This window comes from Suricata suricatta, chromosome 8 (assembly GCF_006229205.1).
Source record: "Suricata suricatta isolate VVHF042 chromosome 8, meerkat_22Aug2017_6uvM2_HiC, whole genome shotgun sequence".
NCBI lineage: Eukaryota > Metazoa > Chordata > Mammalia > Carnivora > Herpestidae > Suricata > Suricata suricatta.
The window spans coordinates 20,373,056-20,395,376 of NC_043707.1; the positions used below are offsets into that span (position 1 = coordinate 20,373,056).

General features: G+C 52.9%; 1 protein-coding gene across 6 annotated transcripts in view; it reads right to left on the bottom strand.

The window, feature by feature from the left end:
- Positions 1 to 22,321, bottom strand: part of GSG1L (GSG1 like) — a 138,837-nt gene that overhangs the window by 55,474 nt on the left and 61,042 nt on the right. For 5 of the 6 annotated variants that reach the window (XM_029948253.1, XM_029948251.1, XM_029948252.1 and 2 more), the window contains one exon: positions 9,759 to 9,911. In XM_029948253.1, coding sequence (XP_029804113.1) covers positions 9,759 to 9,911 — 153 coding nt within the window. Of the gene's footprint in view, positions 1 to 9,758; positions 9,912 to 10,023; positions 10,267 to 22,321 lie in introns of those variants that run through there. The other variant, XM_029948254.1, reaches the window with a different exon arrangement.

Below are 22,321 nucleotides of genomic sequence, written 5' to 3' on the forward strand. Positions count from 1 at the left end.
TCTCTATCCCTCATCCCCTCCCCCTCCCCACCCTCATCTCCTACCCCTTCTCCACTCATCCCCACCCCCTCATCCCTGCTCCCCGATCTCCAGCCCCACTCATCCCTCCTGAGTGTGCTCCATCAGCACATCCTGCGGGTTCTGCCTTGCCAACACCTCCAGTGGCCAACCACCTGTCACACCTCCACCATTGCCGCTTTGGTCTAAGCCACCTGCGTCTCTCACCTGGACCCTCCTGGGAGCCTCCTCACATCTTCGTTGCTTAAAGCCCTCAGGGGTTCCCCACTACACCCCACCATGGCAAGCCCCCACGTCTGCTAGCCTGGGATCCTCAGACAGCCACTTCCCCACCGGCACAGTCCCTGCCGGCCACCCCAGGCTGCACCTCCCCTGAACCTGCCCTGCTGTGAACCCTTCACTGGCTTCCTCCCCAACATCCTGGGGAGCAAACAGAGGCCCTGCACCCGCAGCCTCTGCTCTCGCCTCTGCCTCCGCTTGCTCTCCAGGCTCCTCCCATGGCCACCTGGTCAGGGATTGTCCACCCTGAGAACATCCTCCTGGCCGGGGCCGCCTCCTTGCTGCCCTCCTGCCTGGATCACGCTCTCCAACCCCCTTCACCCCACCGCCCCTCGGCCACCGGCTGACCACCCCCATCCTTTAGGCTTCAAGAGGGCACACCCCCATCTGGGCAAGGTCCCCGGTGACAGCGTTGGGCCTTCCTCTTCATCTCAGTGGCTCCCTCACTAGACACAAGCCCCTAGGACTGAGAGCCTGTGGGGTTCTCCCCGCACCTGGTCCTGAAGGGAGACTTGAAGACTGTGGAAGGAAGAAAGGGAGGGAGGGACGGACAGAGGACGGAGGGAGGCAAAATGGAGGAGGAATGGATGCTGCCAGTCCAGTGGTCCAGTCCCTGTGTGTCTCTCTGTCTTTGTCACCCTCACGGGCAAGGGCTTTCCCACCTTTCCGCCCATCTTTTAAGGCTTAACTTGATGTGAGTGCCTTTCCCAGTTTCAGTGGGAGACCCACTGGCCCCCAGGGGAAAGGCTGGCTGTCAGGGCCCACCTCCCCCAGCTCCCAATCGGGGACCCTGCACTCTGCTCCCCACTGCCCCCTGCCACCTGCAGTCACACGGAAAACAAAGCCTGGATGTCAAAATACATTTAAAACCGAAGTCCCGTGGCCCCAGGAAGTGGGGAGAAGCCAAGGGGAAAGGAAGGAGCCGGCACTGGGGCAGGTGGCTGGGTGGCTCCTGCCTCAGGAAACGGGAGGGCAAGATGTCCACTCTTTTAAGGACTCAGGACGCACACGTGGAGCAATGGGAAGTGACCCACAGACAGGGCAGGCAGCCAGGGCGCCCAGCCGCCTACCCTCGGCCCCATGCCCCAGACCCAGTCCCCACCGTCGTGCATCCGGACCCCCGTTCTCACCCGACACCCCAGCCCTGTTGGACAAGCAAGTCCTCAGCACACGCCGCACATCCACCCGCTCCCCTGGGTGATTTCCTTTCATCGCTCAAAATCATCCTGGCGCTGGACGCAGGGGCCCGGAGACCATAGGTGACTTTACCCAGGCCAAGCAGCGTCAATGTGGCTGGTTCCTGGTTCCAGGGTCTCCGCTTGCTCTACATGCTGCCACCCCAAAGGCTCAAGCACCAGCAGCCTCCCTCCGAGGGTCTAGTCTGAGGACGCACGGAAAGGGCCAGGCTCTCAGGACGCCACAGTGAAGGGGACAGACAAGACCCCGCTCTCATGGAGCCCCCTGGGCTGGGAGTGGTTCTCAAGCAGGCAGGATTTCGTCTGGAGACGCTGTGGCTGTCATGACTTGGGGGACTGGGGGGCTACCATGGGACAGCCTCCCTCCCCCTACAATCAAGAATGATCTGGCACAAAATGTTGGGCCATGGTCAAGAAATCCAGACTGGAGAGAAGGGCGGGGGTGGCAGACAAGCAAACAAATGGGTATAGAAGGTCTTGTATCCACTCAACAGACGTTCCCGGGGTATGTGGCACTGTTGGAAAGCTGTGAGCCATTAGGAGAAACAACACAGGAGGGCATGGATAGCAACGGGGGGAGACGGGGAGGACCCCCTAAGGAGGTGACCTTTGTGAGGGGCCTGAAGGAGTGAGGCAGCGAGCCCCCCCCCCCCCTGTGGGGAGCAGCCAGGAGGGACTGGAATGCAGGAGCGGAGTCAGAGAGGAAGGGCGAAGGCCACACTTTGGAGTCAGGGAAAGGAGTCTGGATCCGACTCTGTGAATGTAACCTTTGATAAATACCAACCCAAACGGCAGAAACAGACTTCTTTTTAATCCTGAAAATGTTCAAATTAGGCTAAGTGAGGAGAGACTTCTATATATTTTTATATCTCTAAAGGGGCTGGGACTCGATCACAAGGAGAGCTATACATCGGATGAGTGTTAACCCCGGGCGCACTGCGGTATGCCAATTGATCTTTAGGCAAATGAATGTGGCTGGATGATATTTTAAGATGTCAATTTGGGTCCCTACCCCCCATTTTTTAAAATGTTTGTATTTATTTTTGGGAGAGAGACAGACACACAGACAGGGCATGAGCAAAGGAGGGGCAGAGATAGGGAGACAAAGAATCCGAAGCAGGCTCCAGGCTCTGTGCTGATGTGGGGCTCGAACCCACAAACTCTTGGCCGATGTGGGACGCTTAAATGACAGAGCCCCCAGTGCCCTTAGGTTTTTCCTCTTTTATTCCAGCCTTTAATCCCCTTTCCCGTCATTCAGAGGCTCTGAACTTCCTTGTCCCAAGGTTTGGCAGGAAAGGGGCAAGAAAAAGCCATCGGCAAATCCCTCCGTTCCTGGCTTTCATTTTCAGAAGCCTTAATTTACCGAGCAGATTAGGTCAGGGGCCTCTGAGTGGGGAGGTGGGAGAGAGGGAGCTGTTTTTATAACAGTCCTCACTAAAAACAGTTGGATTGGGCAGGGGGAGGATGGAGAGGGAGACACAGGTCTTCTGTGCTACTCTGTTGGCCGGTGCATTTAAAACATTTTGAATTAAAAAGTTAAACACAGCGTTACCACATGACCCAACCTTTCCTCCCCTAGAAAAACACGCGTCCCCACAAACATCTGTACGTGAATATTCACGGCATCATATCGGAGGATGCTCAGAGCTGGCCAGAAAGTGGAAACAGCGCACAGGGCCACCCACTCATAAGTGGGGAAGTGCGACGGTATGTCTGTGCCGTGGAGTGTTATAAAGTAACAGTAAAAAGGAGCGGAGTGCCACCACCCCGGCACAGCGCAGATGCACCGTGCTGACCTCACGCCAAGCGAAAGAAGCAGTCATAAGAGACCACATATCTTACGATGTCATCGATACAGAGTGTCTGGGAGACGCACATCTGTGGAGATAGAAAGTAAATGAGTGCCCCTGGGGTGGGGCACGTGGAGGCAGTAAGAAGTGTTAGTGGGTACAGGGTTTCTTTTGGGGGCAATGAAACAGTTTTACAACTGGATTATGGTGATGGTCGTGGAAAACCGTTAGACTGTACCCCTTACACAGATGCACTCCATGATACGCAAATCATGCCTCCATAAAGCTAATTCTAGAAACAACTGAATTAAACATCTGATTTTCTCATAAAAACCCAGATTGGGGGCTTTCCTTGAAGGCCAGGCATATTTCTCCATGGTAACCACGGGCTGCTGACGGGGCGAGCCCCCCTGTTTGCCACGGTCCTCACAGACGCTGCTGCCTGACATCCAGCTGGCTTTACCTATTGGTGTCACCCACACTGTCCCTGGGGGACCTGGATTCGGGCCCTCTGATCTGGAGTGATAAGACCACAGGGGCTGACAGTGTCAGCCTCGCTCTCCCTTCTGCCATCTGGCCCTGGCAACAGAGAGCCCCGGGGACCCGATGGGACGCTGTGCCCGGGGCAGCGACGGCGGCCGGCATGGATCGTGCAGTAGTGGAGCACAAGGAACGGCACTGACCAGCCCTGTGCCTCAGTTTTCTCAACTGTAAAATGGGACATAATCATAGCACCTGACATCACAGCGTCCTGCTGAGACAATGTGTTTAGAAGGTGCTGAGCACACCGCAGACACTCGCCAAATGGTCGCCACTGAGCCCATACTTTCCTGTCCATGATGTCAGATTCTCTGAAATCCAAAAGCTTCCTTGTCACTCATTTTGGACACAGAAATCTGACTTGGCCTGAACTCACTCAGCACGAAGGCCTGACCTGAATGGATGTGAAGCCTGGCTAATCAGAGTATTGCTTTCTCTGGCATGGAGTTCAGGGATGAGTCTATGAACCTAGTTGGTCCAGTCACAATCCTCCTTGAAGTTTTCTGGGAGCTATGGAAGAGGAGCTCTCCCTACCTCCGGAATCTTACGTGAGCCTGGAGCTTCTTGGGATCATTTCTCTCCACATGGACAAAGCCCATCTGAGAACAAAGTCAGGAGAAAACGGAGTTTGGAGATATAGATTCCTGATGATATGATCACCTGGATGCAGCCATGCCTGAAGCTCAGCCACTTGGTATTTTTTCAATTACATGAATCCATAGGGTTCTATCACTCTCTTTTTCCTGTTAGCTAATATAATTGGGTTCTTGTCACTTGCCATCAAAAGAATCCTTAATAATATGGAAATACTCATTTCTCTTAGACCCTCTGCATTTTTAGATGCAAAAACACACAAAAGTACTTGCTTTCTAGGTTATGGGCAAGAGACCCAGTCTGACCAGAGCAGGGAGACTGAACAGACGGGGTTATTAATGTAGGATTCTTTTTTAGCCCAAGAATTATCAAGAAACTCATCCTAAAATAATAAGTGACAGTTTACGGTAAGAAGTTACAAATCACCACACCAAGAGAAGCTCTAAGGTCCCCAAACCTCTGTCCGAAACACATCGTGGTCTCCACCTCGCAGGCCGTGGAGTTCCTTGCTTTTCAATTCATACCTCACTCTGAAAACGGCTCCTGAAACCCAATTCCCAGCAGCAAACCTCACCTTGGTCGTTTTTTGTTTTATTGCCAAATTTCCTTTCCTTATTACTTAACAAAATGTTCCTATGGACTTCTGCACGAGGTCTGATTATTTCCCAGAATTGGTCACATTTCTTTTTGAGCCGCTGCAGTTTTTACCAAGAGCCCACAGTGAGCTGGACTGTGCAGGGACTTTCCAAATGACTCTTGTGTTTTTCCGAAGTGGATCCGTCTTGTTTCTCAGAGGACTTGGGGAAGAACAGGACATCCTCCAGCCGGCTCGCACATCCCTTCTGGGATGGAAGACTCTGGTCACTGGGGAAAGATACAGGGCATTCTGTCTTCCCCAGCACCTCCTGGCGGAAGTCACAGGACCAGGCAAAGAGACACTGCTGGCTGGAGCTACCCCCCTCCCCCGCCCCCCCGGGCCGGAATCGGTCTTGCTCAGTCCCGAGAGCCTGAGTAAAGCTGTGACCCACTGCAGGGCCACATCACGACGTGCATGGGCCCCAAGCACCTCTGTCTCCGTGGGCTGGTTCCTCTATGAAAGAAATGGTAGGGGCGCCTGGGTGGCTCAGTCGGTTGAGCATCCGACTTCAGCTCAGGTCTGATCTCACCGTTCGTGGGTTCGAGACCAGTGTCAGGCTCTGTGCTGACAGCTCAGAGCCTGGAGCCTGCTTCAGATTCTGTGTCTCCCTCTCTCTCTCTGCCCTCCCCTGCTTGCAGTTTGTGTCTCTTTCTCAAAAATAAACATACATTAAAAAAAAAGAAATGGTAAAATTTGCACGTTATGACTGCAGCAGTACAAAGACAATTATGAGCCCGTCTAGATTCACTCTTATACCTTCATTATTATTACGCTAACCTTTTTTTCTTCTGACTTGAAAAGCAGTCAACATTAAAACATTGCGTGGGCCCCTAGGGGTACTGTGAGCCCTAGGCCCTGGGCCAGCGGGCCAGCAACCCCAGCCCCCACCAGTCCTCAGGGCCGTCCCCATCTGTACAACCACCGTGTGCCAGGAACACAGGCCTGCCGGCCGCACCCTGTCACCAGCTCCTCCCTCCCCTGAAGAGCGTGAACCCCTCAGCCTCCTCTCCTCGCTGTGACGCTGTGACGGGGCTGGTCCCTGGGGCCACGATCTGCCCTCAGTTTACAGAAGACAGTTGGGAATAAAACAGGACAAGCTTGGAGTCCCAGGTGCTAAGCCCTCCTCAAAGCACTTTGAGCAGCTCAGCTGGGAGTTTAACAGTTTGCATGCCTAGCTGCCCAATGCAGGAATGCATGCATGCATGCAGCATTAGACCCTTCCCTACAAGGACACCACCAGGAGCAAAGATGCTAATGCAGGTGACAGGTTGAGCCCAGTGCTGGTGCCCCCGTAGCATCTCAGCCAGTGCCGGCTATGACAATTAATTCTAATCACTCATTTCATTATATAACTAATTATAATAATTGGGTAGAGTAGGGGCTGCCCCAGTTCTGCTTTCCCCTCTACCATAGAAGGTGCTGACCTCAGGCTGAAGAGCCCTCAGTGTAAGCAGGGCTGGCAGCATTAGACGGCTTGGTCACTGGGCTTGCGCACTCCTTTCCCTCCCCTCAGAGCCAAGCTGAAGGCCACCCCCCTCCTCCAGGCCCCTCCCCACCCCTTATCCTGTTCTCTGGGGGCTCTGGAAAAGCCAGGGCTCCAGGGCCATGCAGGCTCCCTCCTGGTGTCCTGTTGCCCCCTAACCCCCCCCACCCCCCATTTATCTTCTCCCAGGCATGAATACAAAATCCTTTCTCTCCACCACTTGCTACTTCCGTCTTATGACCTCATCTGGTTCACACATGCTTCTTAGATGCTGTTTTCTGAAGATTTAAAAGTCTTCTCCCTCCAGCCTGGTCACCCCTGCAGCTCGGATCCTATGAAAAGAGCACAGGGCTTTGAAGCCAGCAGGAGCTGGGTTTAATCCTGGCTCCATAATTGACCAGCTGTGTGACCCTGGGCAAGTCAATTAACCTCCCTGAGCCCTGTATTGTTTATGTGTCTGAAATTACTGAAGACAATCTTATTTTCTTCAGCAGTGGGCCTCTGGGGATGGGTTTTTTGAGGGGTGAAAACTTTGATAAGCCCTCTGAGGCAGAGGGGAGAGCCCCCCCGCCTCCCACCCCAGGAGAGGTCTGCTTGAAGACTCAGGAATGGCTGCCTTGGGCCGCCGACCAGCTTTTGTTCTGTGACCGGAATGCTGGAGCCTGGGTGCCTGGGATCCTGGAGGGGAATCTTCGATGCTTGGAGTGGGGGAAGGAAAGAAAAGGTGAAGCTGCTAACGGGAAAGAGGCGCCTCGACGCCCCACGGCACCCCACGGCACATCACACCCCACCCTCTCAAATCGATTCCATCGCCTCCCCTACCTGCTTTTTCCACCTTCCCCATCTTGGTGGCCCATGCTCATCCTGCCCAGATGCCAGCCACGGGACACAAGATCAGGGGCTCTGGTTGTGGGGACTTATGGGCCCCTCCTCAGAATAACGTCTCCGGATGAATAAAATAAAACCCATGGGATTATAAAGCAAACCCCTTCTATGGAAATACAGTTAACGAAATATTCAAACAAGTCCGTGGGATGGGAATATATGTGCCTCTTCATTAACGCACGAGGTAACGAGATTCAGCAGAAGCTCTAGTATTATCATATTTTTGAATGAATGCATTTCAAGGATATGCATGACACAAGGATAGTGTTGATAGGAAAAATACAGATTCTTATTGGTGACTACATAATAGGCGCTGCCCACTCCTGGGTTTTGTTGCCTCCACTCGTGTTTGAAGGACATACTTAATGTCAGTTCCAACTTAGAGAAATAAACACGGAACATCTCCCCTCCCGAGGCTCGTGGACCCCCTGAATTCTGTGAAGGAAGCTGACCTGGGCTCTCTGTTTGCCAGGCCCACCCAGCTCTCCTGACTTCGCCTCCTGGCCCGAAGGGGTGTGTCTGCAGCACCCCCACCCCATCTGTTCCCCCTGCACCTGCTCCTGGGTGGGCCCCATCCTTTCTCACCTCCAGCCAGCTTCCTCACCTCCACTCTTGCTCCACTCTGCATGCCACAGCCTGAACCCTCAGCCCCAAAGGCAAACCTGACCGTATCCCCCTCTGCTCTGGATTCTCAATGTGGTCAACTACATGGGCACATCTCAAGGTCACAGCCAAAGCACCAAGACCCTCACCCAGCTCTCCAGATTCATCTCTCAGCTGTGCTCTCTTTACTCCGCCTTCCTCTCATTCTCAGCTCCTCGATGTTGCCAGAATCCGCCACCCCACCAGGCCCTTGTCCAGGCTGTTCCCTCTCTCTGGACTGTCTTCCCCAAGCGGTCCATCATGCAAATGCTTGATGGTTTTTCTTTTTTTCCAAGTCTCAGCTCAAATAGTGCATTTCCCCATGCCCCACCCCCAGGCCAACGTGGGGGGCCCTCCTGCGGGCCTCTCACCAGGCCCAGTAGAGAAGTCAACCCACCATTTTAAAATTGTTTGACGAGTCTGTCTCTCACAAGATTGTAGACTTTAAGAGGCTGAAGGCGGAGTCATTCTTCCTTTGACTCCCCCAAGTCTCTAAGTCTTCGACTGGCTGAATAAAGGAATACATGTTAAGAAAAGAAAAGACTCGTCCACGGTGCAAGACTCGTCCACAGTGCAAGAGCTCGGAATGACGCGAGGGGGAACCAAACCCGACACTCGGCCATGAGGATCACTCTATTTTTCTTTTCCGACCCTTGCCCTGAGGGTCGGATGTCCACATCCTGAGAATGCCAAGTCACGCGGGGTTTCATCCGTGGAGCGCCCTGTGTGATCTCTTGAACGCAGCTCTCCGTGTCTGGGGGACCCCTCTGTTGTACGTGACATCCTCCAGTTCGGGGGAGATTACGTCCCTTACCAAAAGGCTCCTCGTTTCGGTTCCATTAAACAGAGGGTTCCTCAATGCATGAAGAATAGGATTAGATTTATAGAAATTCAATTTACATTTGGCTTTTTAGGAACAGATGTCTTACGCAGCCAAGCCACCACTCTGTCTGTCAGGCTGCCTGAAGTTATGGTTTAGAGGTTCCTTTTACTCCTTTCTGGCACATTCCCTGCTTAACCCCTTGTGCCCCGGAGCTGCTGAAACAACTCTGGGCACCTGGCCACCCAATCCAATGGCCTTTCCTTGGAGTCTGTCTCCAGCTCCCTGAGTCATACGTGCTGCTGGTTGTCTGGTTCTCTGTAAAACTCTCTAAAGCCCTGGTCCTGTGGCCTTTACGCACAGTCTCTCTCCACCCCACATTCGTCCCTGAGCTTCCACATGTGTTTGCTCCCCTCCGGCTTTCACACGAAGGTCTCAAAGGCAAATCAGCCAAAGCAGATGAGGGAGGTGCCGGCCACTCCCAAACGGCCCCCGCTTTTATATCTCTGGGGAAGACACCATCATCCACTCATTCCAATACGCCACCTCCCTGTGCCGTGTCCCCCAGGTGCAATCCACCACAAGGGTGCGGGGTGTTCATCTCTTGAATACACGTCAGGCTCACCCACCTCTCTCCCCCAGGAGCACAGGAACTGTCCCTTCATTAGGAAAACCCCAGTACTTATTATTAGCACGGTGCTTGGCACATGATATTCAACAACCAATGAATGAGTTAGTAAGTCGACACATCCCATTTTATGAATCGGAACTCGGAGGCTCAGAGCAGAGGAGTGATGGGCGCAAGGTCACCTTGCGGAACAGCCAGGACTCGGCCCGGGCGGCCCCACCGCCTGAGGCCCTCCCTCCGCCTTACCGGACAGCACCGTGAAGACAGCGGCAAAGGCGTTGAGCTTGAGCCCGTCGATGACATTGCTGGAGTGGAAGAGCTCGAGACACATGAGGCTGAAGCCGACCACCAGCAGCAGGATGTACAGCACCTCGGATACCACCGACAGCCACAGGACCCCTGCACGACAGAGGCAGAGAGGCCGTGAGATGGGGGGCGCCGCAGGGGGGCCCTGCCCCGGGTACCGTCCACCCCATGCCCCGCGGCTGGACGGGGTCTCGCTTTTTCTCACATCTGGTAGACGGCCGCTCCAGGGAGCCACCTGATGGCCAGGAGGGTGGGTACCCGCCTTAGTATGAAGCTGACACTGGACTTGCTGAGCAGAGCGACAGAAGGGTGACCACTGGGCCAATCACCAGCCCCGAGGGCTTCCCCGCGGTTAAACCGTTCGGGGCGATGTTCTCTGTCACCTGCAGCTACAGAGCACATACATACATTCTGATCTGCCTTGTACCCTACTCGACTTTTTTTTCTAGAAACGACTGCTGACTGCTATGGCTGCAGCTTCAGCCTCGTGACTCTCCCGGCCCGCAGCGTTCTAAAGCGCCCCATGTTCCTGGGCAGAGTTGATTGGTCGGGTGTGATCATGTGGCCTCAAACTGGCCAATCAAAGCCCCTCTCGAGCAATCCGCGCTTAGAAGCGCCCAAGTAGACGGTAGACAGCAGAGGGTCAAATCAGCGTGCGAGGCTTTTTTTTTTTTCAAGGTTATTTATTTAACTCATCTTAATTATTAAAAAAAAAAAAAGTCAAGGTGGGGCTTAAACTCACAGCCCCTGGAGCTGCCAGCTCTTCCAAGTGGCCCAGCCAGGCGCTCTGAGAACCTGAGCTTCCAACAGTGTGAGTGCCCGGTTCCAGCCGTTCCTGAACGCCCACTGCCCCTCTATCCTTTAAGTGGTTTGGTGTTCAAATCTTTGCACTCCCTGAGCTGGCACAGCTCCCTTTTTCCCCAGCTTTTTCCAAACTGGGCTGCCATCATTTGCCACCTAGTTTGGGGGTCATTTTCTGTTGTTCCCAGCCCACTTTATCCCCCCACTTCTAACTACAGTCCTTTCCCTGGGGAGGAGTCCCTTCCTTCTCTCAGTCTGTGCAGATCAGTTGCAGCTCACGTTCATCCTGGCTCCGTGTTTGGGCACATGACTCCTGAGTAGCCAATCAGAGCTTCATAATCCCTATGACTCTAGTCATTGGTTCAGGGTCGAACCTTTCTGTGCCTCAGTTTCTTTACCTATACAACAAAGATAAAAGTAACAGCTATTTCGTAGTATTGTCATGCTATGAGAATTCAAACACAGGGCAGTGTAAAGAGTTTATGAGGGCTCAATTTGTCCCATAGTGTCATTGTTGTATGGGAAGAACATGTCCCCACCATGGTCCCCTGGAAATAGAGCTCGGGAATGCTTGAGTGAGGTCAAGGCAGGAGATGAGTCAAGAGGGAGAAACGAAATTGTGGGAGCAGATACGATTTCTGAGACAAAGGGTGGGCAGTGGAAAATGTGACACAGCACATGACTTACCTTCTAAGCCACACTAATCAGTGAGCAAGGCCCACACTTTTGAGAAGGGACTATGGACCACGCCTGGCCAGTCGGAGATGGACATATGACCCAAATCAGTTCAATGAGAGTCGGCCACAGGACCTTTGCTGGAATGATTGGTGAAGAAAATTCCTTTCTACTGGGTTTGAGCCTGGGAGAGGGGAAGGATGGAACTGACTGAGCCACCAAGTGGCAAAGGCCTTCCTGAGAGCAGAGCCAATGCCCAGGAAGGCAAAGCTAAGATGGAGGAATATCCTCTGACATTGTGTGAGCCCCTGGATCCAGCCATGCCTGAAGCATCCAGTCATTTGTCCTTTCAATCATGTGAACCAATTCATTCCTTGTATTTGCCTAGTTTGAGGTGGAATTTCTATCACTTACAACAGAGTCCTGATCTTCAACTTTTCTGCTCTCCAAACCCGTCAAACATGTCCCTCCAACATCTTTACCTTTATAAGATTGTTCCTTCGACCAGGAATGTCCTAGAGACATCCAATATACACTGTTTAGTGAATGAGGCAAACAAACAGAAGATTCTTGGTCCTTATCTGCTTCCTGACAAAGAATCCACATTCTGAAACACCCACTATCATTCCTAGCACAACGGGCTTTTGGAGCTGTGGAGAAATTCTTTTTTTCTACCCCTCCCCCCCCTTTTTTTTGCTACAAAAATATCACATCTCCTGGGCAATCCCTTGGATTTCTGTAAGAGAATAATGCACTCCTGGCAGCCTGGATGTTGTTAAAAACCCCCTGGCTGGGCACACTCATAGCCTCCGAGGCCCTTCTCTGGCCCGAGGCCCACCGAGGCAGCAGGGAGGAAGGCAGGAGATGCGGGCTGAGCTGAGCCTCGCCAGGAGGGCAGCAGCTCCCGCGGAGGCCTGGCCTCCCTCCCGGCAGCCTTCACCTCCAGCTGCTGTCAGCCCGGTGGCATGCGGAGGCCACCCCTCACCACTGTGCTGCTGACTGACTCAGCGCCTCTCCCAAAGCACCCCTACTCTCCCAGGTGGGGTGCTCTCATCTCTGCCAGGCCTCCACCCCCCTTCACCACCACCTCAGCCCCCCACCTCCCCTCCCAGCAGCGTCCTGCTCTGCTCTCTCAGAGGCTGAGAGGTGGGATGGACATCAGGGCTGGGAGGCTTAGAAAATAAATAAGTTTAACCGGGGAGAACCAGGCTCTAGCATCTCCAATGCCTGGCTGGGGTTACTTAGGCTTCTTCTCCTCTCCGCATTTATTTCCCTGCCTACCTCCCCCAACTCCCCTACCACTCTCTCCCAGGACATTTTCTTTATAAATGACTTGCACATGAATCCTCCTCTGTGTCTGCTTCCAGGGAATCTGATCTCAGACACTAGCATTCACCTGGGTTATTTCCCTCATCCTCCTAAAACCTTAGAAGGTGGTACCCACTTAGGAGTTAACTTAGGAGGGACTAAGCAACTAGTCTACAGGGCCAGATAGTGGTACGATCCGGGTTCAAACTCAGCCCTCTCTGACTCCAGGACTTGCTATGACTGTAAGCTGGCAGGACAGAGTAGTCACCGTGAGACCAGATCATTCTCTGCTCTTGGGCTGGTCAGACGGGCCCGTCTGGGTTTGAGGGCACAGGGTTCCCTGGCCACAGCTCTCCTCTACATGCTCTCTGGCATCCCGAACAATTCCTGAGCCAGGGTTCCTGCAAGAGGGTGGCCACTGAGTGGGAAGGGGGAGAGGGTGGGCCTCAGTCCTCAGTGATCCCGAGGCCCACTGGCCACCAGATGGCACAAGGAAGAGCAGACAGGCCTTGAGGATGCCGGAAGCCAGGCCGCGGAAGGTGGGCTTGACCCATGCTGAAGAGGCGAGTGGGGTCCTAAGGATCTTAGCAAGGAAAGGACCCCTGTCAGGAGGCCCTCCCTAGAAGGATGAGGGGGAGGGGGCGGTCTTTGCTATGCTCCGTGCAAGAGATGATGGTGGTCTGCCATAGCAACGTGAGGATGACGCGTGGGGGACCTGGTGACTCCCGAGGCACGGGCTCAGTGGGCTCTGACCATGAACATGGTGGCCAAGGACACAGAGGAGTCCGAAGTGGGACCAGATGTCCAGCTTGGGCAGCTGAGCAGATGGTGATATTCTTCACGGAGAATGAGGCACCGCTAAGACAGGACAACGAGGTTCCACGCCTGCTGCAGGACCTCCAACGGGATGTCCAGGAGGTAGTGGAGCTCAGGCAGAGAGGTGCGGGCATTGGCAAGACATGGGCATCAGTAAATGCCCACTCTGATTGTCAAAGAGATGGTAGCTGAAGGCACAAGAGCGGTTGACATCCTCATGAGAAGTATGTGGCACGAAGGAGAAAAGGGTGGGAGATTGATGACTCCTCAAGGGGAGGGGCAGTGGAGAGGGCTGTGAAGATGACACCGTGGGAGCCCCGCCGGCCCCTGCCACAACACTTCTGCACACCCTGTCACCTGCCAACACACAGACCTCTCTGCTCCAGCACCTTCCCCAGGTCACCAGAGCCCGCCCCCCACCTCCACCCACTTTTGCAGCCCTGGGGACTAGGGGGTTGACATCCCCGTCCACCCCCAGCTGCAGCCCCCACAACAAATGCCTGATGTGCTCTGCTAAGTACCCTGAGTGAGTAACACTGAGGTGTGCCATGGACACGTCTGTGTTTGCCACCAGGGGAGGGAGAGGTGGTGTTACACTAACCACAGCACCCAATTGTCTGAGTCAAAAAGCGAAAAAGCTATTCACTTTCTGTTATTTTTACCATTCTTATCACCTCAATCAAAAGAGCCTCTGTTTGGTGCTAATGTGTCCTTAACACCTTTCTACCACGTGTTAATTATTTAAAACTGTGAGAGGGCTCACAGGATCTTCAGGAGTTCCTAGGCAGACTTGAAGGACATTTTGACGATTTCCTTCCCTGCTAGTGATTCTCCACCAGCCCCTCTCCTCTCCTGTCTCCCCTCCACCCACCCCCCCTGCTCTCCACCCATCTCTGCCCTGCTCTGGGCCCCCAGGGGCCTGACTCCTTGGAAGTGTGTCCCCAGACACCCCAGCCCTCTGGCTGAGCAGTGAGGGCCACCCACTAGAAATCGGAGGGTGGGAGGAGGAAGGTCAGTGTGGCTCTGCCCTGCTCCCTGTCTGGAGCCCCTTCCCTCATAAAGGCTCCATCCCAAGGTTTGTGGGCGCCAAGCATCTGGGACTCTCACCGTGTTCCCACCCTCTCTCCCCCACCCCGCAAGGCTGGTGGTAACAGCTCCCCTCTGTTTCCAGTCTTTGGGGGCCTCAGACTCCCTTAGCCCTTCCCTAGGTGGACTTCCTCATTAAAATGCCTACATTCGAACTATTTGGGGGATTCCGTTTCCTGCAGGGAGCCTTCCTGAGACATCGCGTTTTTTCGCAAGGGATTCAATTAGAGCTGCAATCTAAGCCAGCGTTCTCCAGGTGGCCCCCAACCCGCAGCAGGCACGCAGGAACCTGGGATGCTAATCCTTGGGTCTCAAGACCCATCTGTGTTCTAACAAGCTCTCCAGATGATGCTGACGCACCCTCAACCAACAAGAGCACCACTGATCAAAAGCTCCCTTTTGAATGTATGAATAAGCAAGCGAGTCGACTTCAGAAAAAGGTGAAGTCAATGCTAGATGGGAGATGTTGGCGTCTGGCAAAGCGAGCGCAGGTAGAACTCAAGTAACAAAACATCGGAACCGCCGTGCGAGGCCTGGCCCGTGATTGGCGCAGGCATGTGTGATTGAAGGAAGTCAGAGAGGACAGTGGGCGGGCAGCCTCGGGCCCGAGTGGTGGGGTCTTGCCTTGGTGACGCCCAAACGCCTTAGTAATCACAGAGATGATTGTTTCGGGCCTCTGAAGCTTGGCACGAACGGCTCGATTTGGAGCTGAGCGCTGGTGACCTCCCGGGGGCAGAAGAAATGAAATGGCTTCTCATCAGGTACGGGACCCATGGGGTGACAGCTAATCCTGTTAGCTGCACTTTTTGCCTTTTTAAAAAACAGCTTCATATCATCGACCCTGACCCTCCATTGATGGAATTGATGAGTTTGCAAGAACACATTCCCTTTCGCCCCAGACCCTCCCTGAGATCGTTTCCAGGGCTGATCTGGCTCAGTGGGAAATCACAGGTGGGACCCGCATCCTGGATGTATGGCCTTGGTGGGAGGGCCTCAGCTCTCTGTCCCTCAGTTTCCTCATTTGAAAAATGGGCATCCTAGGTTTGTCCTGATATTAAGGGAGATACTATCTATAAATCACACAAGCCTGACACTTGGGAAGTGTTCACAAAAGCTAAGTGTTACTATTATGTCCTGGTAAGTATAATTATGGGCAATTAGAATAATGATAAGTGGGGGTGGGGCACAAGGACAAAGATCACTGACCCGGGCGGGGCCACCTCGGTCGTCCCCGGGTCTGCCAGGCACTGGCTGGGACTCTGGGCAAGTGACGTGCTCCCATGGAACCCGTTCTCTCACTTGATAATTGGGGATAGATGTTGTACCCACACTGCGGGCAGCGTGAGGACAAAGTGAGCAAACTGGTGAGCAAAGTGCTCACAGCAGGTGTTATATAAGCCCTCGTTGTAACTATTATTGTCATCGTCGTTGTTAGTCCCATGGGACGTGGCCAAGGAGTGGGCAGCCTGGGACTGGTACATCGTAATCACTGGACAAACAAAACCCTTCTGGGCAGCAGAGGGGAATCAATGCAAAGTCAGGTGAAATCCCAAGGAAGCACGGCATTTCAAGAGAAAACACGCTCCCCCCAAAATCCATTCATTTAATATGTCAAATCAATAAGGCATGGCGCCGTGGCTGCCGGACGTGGGCTCAGAGACACGCCCCCTGGAGCCCAGCATGTGAAGTCATGTAAATGACGCAGGCCAGTACCTCTGAGGCCTGACGGCTCCATGACAGTGCATTTTGTGAGATGTCCATACTGGCTGCTCAGGCTTGGGGACGCTTGGGGGCTGGGAGGAGGAGGTGTCAGGACAGACTCCAGGGGTCACTGAGCCCCCAGCCCTCCATCTGCAGATGAGAAGTTAGCCCAGGGAGGACTCAGGATATGCCCATGTCACAAAGCAGTTTGAAGGCGGATTGGGGGCGGAGTGGGGGTGTCTTCCACCTGCCAGGCTGCTTGATGTTGTGACACTGGGAAGCAGGATGACCCTCTGAGAGGTGCAGGGAATGAGGTTTGGGAAGGGTCGTGGAAAGGGGCTTCCCCAAAGAGGAGCTGCAGCAAAAGACCAAAGGAAGGTGACTGCACCTCATGTCAGCAGCCCTGGGTTCCAGGCAGAACCTCCTCTGGAAGGCCCCTGTGCCTCTGCGGGCCTCAGTTTCCCTCCCGGTAAAACAAGTGGATTCTCAAACAAGCTGCCAACAGGCCGAATCCAGCCCACAAAAATGTCTTGTTTGGCCCACACAGTCTTTTAAAAATATCTGAATTCATTATCAACATTTAAAAATAGGAGCCTTCACATAAAATTTCATCCAGGTTTCTGGATTCGTTTGCAAGATGGGTGGATGCAACAGTAGCAGACGCACAACCAGGGTCAGGGCACGGATTTCTGAGTCAGCATGGACCCTACCCCATGCCCGACACCCTTGGCTCCTGTCTAGCGCTCTCGAACCTTTGAGTTTGCAGCCCCCAGTGCAAGGATGTCTAAAGCCATTTCTGTCCCTGACGCTCTGCAGCGAAGCAACGTCTGAAGACCCTGCATGGTCCTTGCTGATGTATCTCCATGTAGGAGTGAAGTTTCCAGCAAACCCTCCGTTATCCAGCTTGTTCGGGGACAGGGGAAGTTCCAGCAAATACCACGCCACCCCGCACATGAAGGTGCCAGTTTTCAAAGAGTTAGATTAAAAGGAAAGACAATTCAGCTCTAAAAATATGCCCACATGGATACAATGGAGCCAGGAGCACGGATCTAAGAGCTGTTCGTGAGAGTCAACTTGCCCACCCCACCCCCACGTCCTTTCCACCAAGACCTGAGAAGCCTGGTGAGTGGCCAGAATCTTCCCCAGAGGAGTCAGACAGAACCTTTTAGGTGTGGACTGGAGGTCATGGTGACCGTCCCCAGTGGTTGCACTTAGAAGATGTGCAAAAACGTTGAGTAACAGAGAGTTTGGGAAGAGAATGCCATTCAAATGCCAACCGGTGTGATGCTCGGGAAACATGGAGCCTGGGTGGGTGGGACTATTTTCTGCATCAGCATCTTTTCTAGAACCATCTTTATCTAAAGCCTGGCTACACCACCAGCCACAGCCACAGGCCCCCCGGGGTCAATGTGGATTCTCAGACCCCCCAGCCAGACCTATTGACTCAAGGTCTGCATTTTCATCAGATCCCTAGCTGTTCAAGTGTGGGGAAAGCACTGCTCTAGAGGATGAAGTTCAAATACCCGAACTTGGCATTCATGTCCTCCCATGCCCCAGGCATGGCCCCAGCCCTCAAAGTGTTGTCCTCTGCTAGGGTCAGCTGATAATGGGCTGCAAAAAATATCCATATCCTAATTTCTAGAACCTGTGACTATGTTATCCTACATGGCAGGAGGGACTCTGCAGATGTGATTATGATCTTGAGGTGCGGACATTATCCTGGATTATTTAGATGGGCCCAGTGTAATCACAAGGGCTCTTATAAGAGGGAGGCCCGAGGGTCAGAGTCAGGACAACAGAAGCAGAAGTTAGAGTGATACGGAGTCAGCCATGAGCCGAGGAAAGCAGGCTGCCTCTGGAAGCTGGAAAAGGCAAAAAACAAAAACAAAAACAAAACACAACATGTTCTCACCTGGAGCCTTCAGAAAGGAATGCACTCTTGTCCTGTAATTGATTTTGGCAACATAGGGCTCATTTTGGAATTCTAGACCCTCCAGTCATTAGGTTTGTGCTCATTTGTCAAAGAGAAACCAATATACCTTCTTTCTTCATATAAGGTCACCTCATCCAAGAAGCCTCCCCCGACCACCCCAGACTCTGCTATGGCCCCCAGACAGACCTCTGCAAAGGAGACCATCTCTCCACCACTTCCAGGTAGCCGCCTTGCTAGCGGGGGAAGGAGCCTGGACTTGGGGGTCAAAAAGAGTCTGGATTTGACCTTGAAATTTTATCTAACCTCTCTGAGCTTCAGTCTCTTTGGCTATAAAATGGAATCAATGCTACCCATCTTAACATGTTTTCCGACCAAGTTAAATGAGATCATAGCTACAAAACCTCCCGGGCTGGTTTCTGGCACATTGTAGGTCCTCAGTAAATGTGGGTGTATCAGGCGGACAAGCTGGGCCCAGAGAAATGAGCCCTTCTCCCCCAAGCTCACAGGTGGACAGTCACCAGAGCAGATTCCGACAGTGCCTTACTGCCCCCAGAGTCCTGCAAGGCTCCAGTCCCCATCAATTTAGAAATGACTCTGGAAGACATGCCGTTTAGAAACTGCTCTGTTGGGATCCGGGGACAGTCACTGAGCATTTGAGATGTGTCACGGTGACCTTGGCCTTCAGCATCAGACTGCGATGAGTTTTCTTTCTCTTTAGAGTCCAGGAGCTGGCCTTGGAAATAAGCTCTGAAGTCTGCGGGCTGGAGCCTCGGGAGGGGGCTGCTGGGGGGAATGTAGTGGATAGAGCTTAGAAGGCCCAGGCGGGGCTGGGGTCTGGCCCCCAGCCCCACGCTGGCCCCCCAGAGTCCTGAGCATATGCTCTCACCTCTCTGGGCCTCCCTTTCTCCTCAGATGGAGCTGCTGTACAAACAAGTGTGACAGCGTGAGTCAGAAGTTGCCGACTGGCCTGGAAACAAGTTTCTGAGCTTTCATTGTTCTGTTTCTTGGGGTTTTGGTTTCCTCTCTTTCTCAGTCTGCCTCTGCGTGTGTCTCTCTCTGTTTCTGTGTAAGTGTCTCTCTCTCTTCCTCTCTTGGACAGAGCTCGGGATCATGAGTTCGAGCCCCGCGTCAGGCTTTGTGCTGACCGCTCGGAGCCTGGAGCCTGCTTTGGATTCTTGGCCCCTCTCTCTCCCTGCCCCTCCCCTGCTCATGCTCTGTCTCTCTCAAAAATCAATAAACATTAAACAAAAATTTTTTAAGGGAAAACTTCCCCCAAATCAAGATTCTTTTGGAAACCTGGCAGACCAGGGCCCCACTGCCACATGAAGACATTGATTAGGGCTGAGTGCTTGCTACTCTGCGCAGGGGCGGGTGCTCTCCAGTTTGCCACAGTCCCCACCCTTCTCTATAGTACTCCGCCGTGGAGGCAGAGGGCTACGGTCCGGGGAATCACCCCGAGTGCAGGAAGAGTCCTTTACCATGGAGCTGGAAGGAAGTGGGGAGGAGAAAAAAGAAGCCAGGCGGTGTGCAGCCAGGGGACAGAAATGGTCAGGGCTTGGGGAAGATGCCCAGGGTTTGGGGGTGGCGTGCCCAGTGCTTAGGGCATGGCCTGAGAGCCAGACCACCTGGGCAAACCCCAGGTCTGCTACTGACTTGCTGTGTGACCTTGGGCAAGTTACTTCACCTCTCTGAGCCTCAGTCACCCCACTGGTCCCCGAGAGCAGTTGTGAGAATCAAACAGGGCATGTAAAGAGGCATAACCAAGGCTTAGCTCATGATGGGCCCCAATGCACACTGTCCCCATTCAACAGATGAGAACACTGAGGCTTGGAAAGCAGCAGAAAAAAACACATCTGTCTCAAGCCTGACAAAGCCAGGTTGAGTGGGTGGCAGGGAGATACCGTCAACCAGATTATCTGGATTCAGTATTTCCCCAGGACCCGAAGATTAGGTGTGCCCTAGCCCTCTCCACTTGCCTCCCTGTGGGTCCCTGGATTCAGCAAGGCCCTGGGGTCATCAGACTTGGCTCCCTGATCCTGACCTGTAGAATAACTGTCCCTTTTCCCTTAACTCACCTGAAAAATAGCAGTCACTGAAGTGGACACATCTCCTAAACCCAGACTCCGTGTCAGGTACTATGGGAGGCGCAGAGGGGAACGGGACTGGGGTCTAGCCCTCTGGGAACCCCAAATGTAACCTGAGGGCGAGACACACACCCACTAATGGCCATCTCATATATCACGCAGGCCGTACCAAGCACCGTGGTGGACCCTTGACAAATAGAAACTCACTTCATCCTCACAGCACCCTATGATCCAGGCGCTGTTATCACTTCCAGTTACAGAGGGGAAACTGAGGCACAAGGAGGTTAATTGTCCAGCCCCAGTGATTGATCTGGGACTCGGAGCATAGCCAAACCGCTCCCCCACCCCCATGCCAGCAAGCCCAGCTGTCCTTGAAGTCCTATGCACCAGGGGACAAAAGGGCGCGTGCTGGGGCTCCTGGGTGGCCCGGCTCGCTCCTTCCAATAAGCATTCAAGATAGGCACAGAGGGGGGAAGTAATTTGCCCACGGTCCCCCGGCCTTGGCAGTGGGGGTCAGGAGAGGCATCTGGCTCTGCCTGGGCCCACGCCCACCTCCAGCTCTCTGCAGGAGTTCTGCCCCTCTTCTGGGCCACAGACCCCTGTGGCATCTGATGAAACCGAAGGACTCTTTCTCTGAATAACATTTTTAAATACATAAAGCACACAGAGAATTGCAAAACAAACTGATTATTTTTAAATGGAGTTATCAGGACAATTTTTAAAAAGTCAGATGCACAGTAATAACCTACATGCCGCTTTATTAATGCATGAAATAACATGATCAAATAACTCCTGTGACTTGGAAGCAGCGAGGAGAAAGTGGTATTTTCAAGATCTCTACACACCCTGAAATGTGTTATGAAACTCCTGTGACTCCAGCTGGCGACAAAGTCCCAGGTGTGGCTAGGAGGGAAAAGCAGACTGCCAGTCAGAGGCTGTGAGAGTCGAGATGTAATATTTTCCCACCCAAACTCTTGGATCCCCTTGAGTTCTGTCTGCGGACCCCTTGGTAATTTCCAAGTGAAGACTGTCAGCCTGAATCTGTTCCGGGCTGGTTAAAATGCACATTCCCAGGCTGCCCCCACCCCCACCCCCAGAAGCCGATGCCACAGATAAGGACAGAGACTGGGATCCGCACATTAAAGAAGGGCCCCCCCCAACCTTCCCCCCCGCCCCCGGCAGTTGCTCTGCTGACTGGGCCATATTCCAAGAAAGAAGGATCTTTTAAAAATGTAAATACCATGGATATATCTTGAAATCTGGGATCGTGATACCTCTGGCCTGGTGCTTCTTCCTCAAGGCTGCTTTGGCTATTCAGGGTCTTTTGTGCATCCATACAAATTTTAGGATTCTTTGTTCTAGTTTGTGTGAAAAATCCTGTTGGGATTTTGATAGGGAGTGCACCTCTGTAGATTGCTCTGGGAAGTACAAAGATTTTAACAGTATTGGTTCGTCCGATCCGTGATCATGGAATAACTTTGCACCGTCTTCAATTTCTGTCATCAATGTCTTATCCTTCTCAGAGGACAAGACACCTCCTCGGTTACGTTTATTCCTAGCTATCTTATTTTTTTTAATATTTATTTTTCAGAGAGTGAAAGTGGAGGAGGGGCAGAGAGAGAGGGGAAAGAGAGGTTTCGAAGCAGACTCTGCCCTGACAGCCGCAAGCCCAACCCGGGGCCTGAACTCACAAACCACAAGGTCATGACCTGAGCCAAAGTTGGATGCTCAACCGACTGAGCCACCCAGGTGCCCCTTAGGTGTTTTATTCTTTTTGGTACAATTATAAATGGGATTGTTTCCTTAATGTCTCTTTCTGCTGCTTTATTATTAATGTATAGAAATGCAACTGATTTCTGTATGCTAATTTTGTGTTCTGCACCTTTACTGAATTTATTTTTCAGTTCTAGTTGTCTCTTGGTAGAGTTTTAAGGGTTTTCTATATATAGTATCACGCGGTCCACAAATAGTGAAAGTTTTATTTCTTTCTTACCAATCAGGATGCCTTTTATTTCTTTTTCTTGCCGATTGCTATGGCTAGGACTTCAGTACTATGTAGAAAAGTGTCTCCCTCATTGTAATCTTCTGGAGATTTCCCA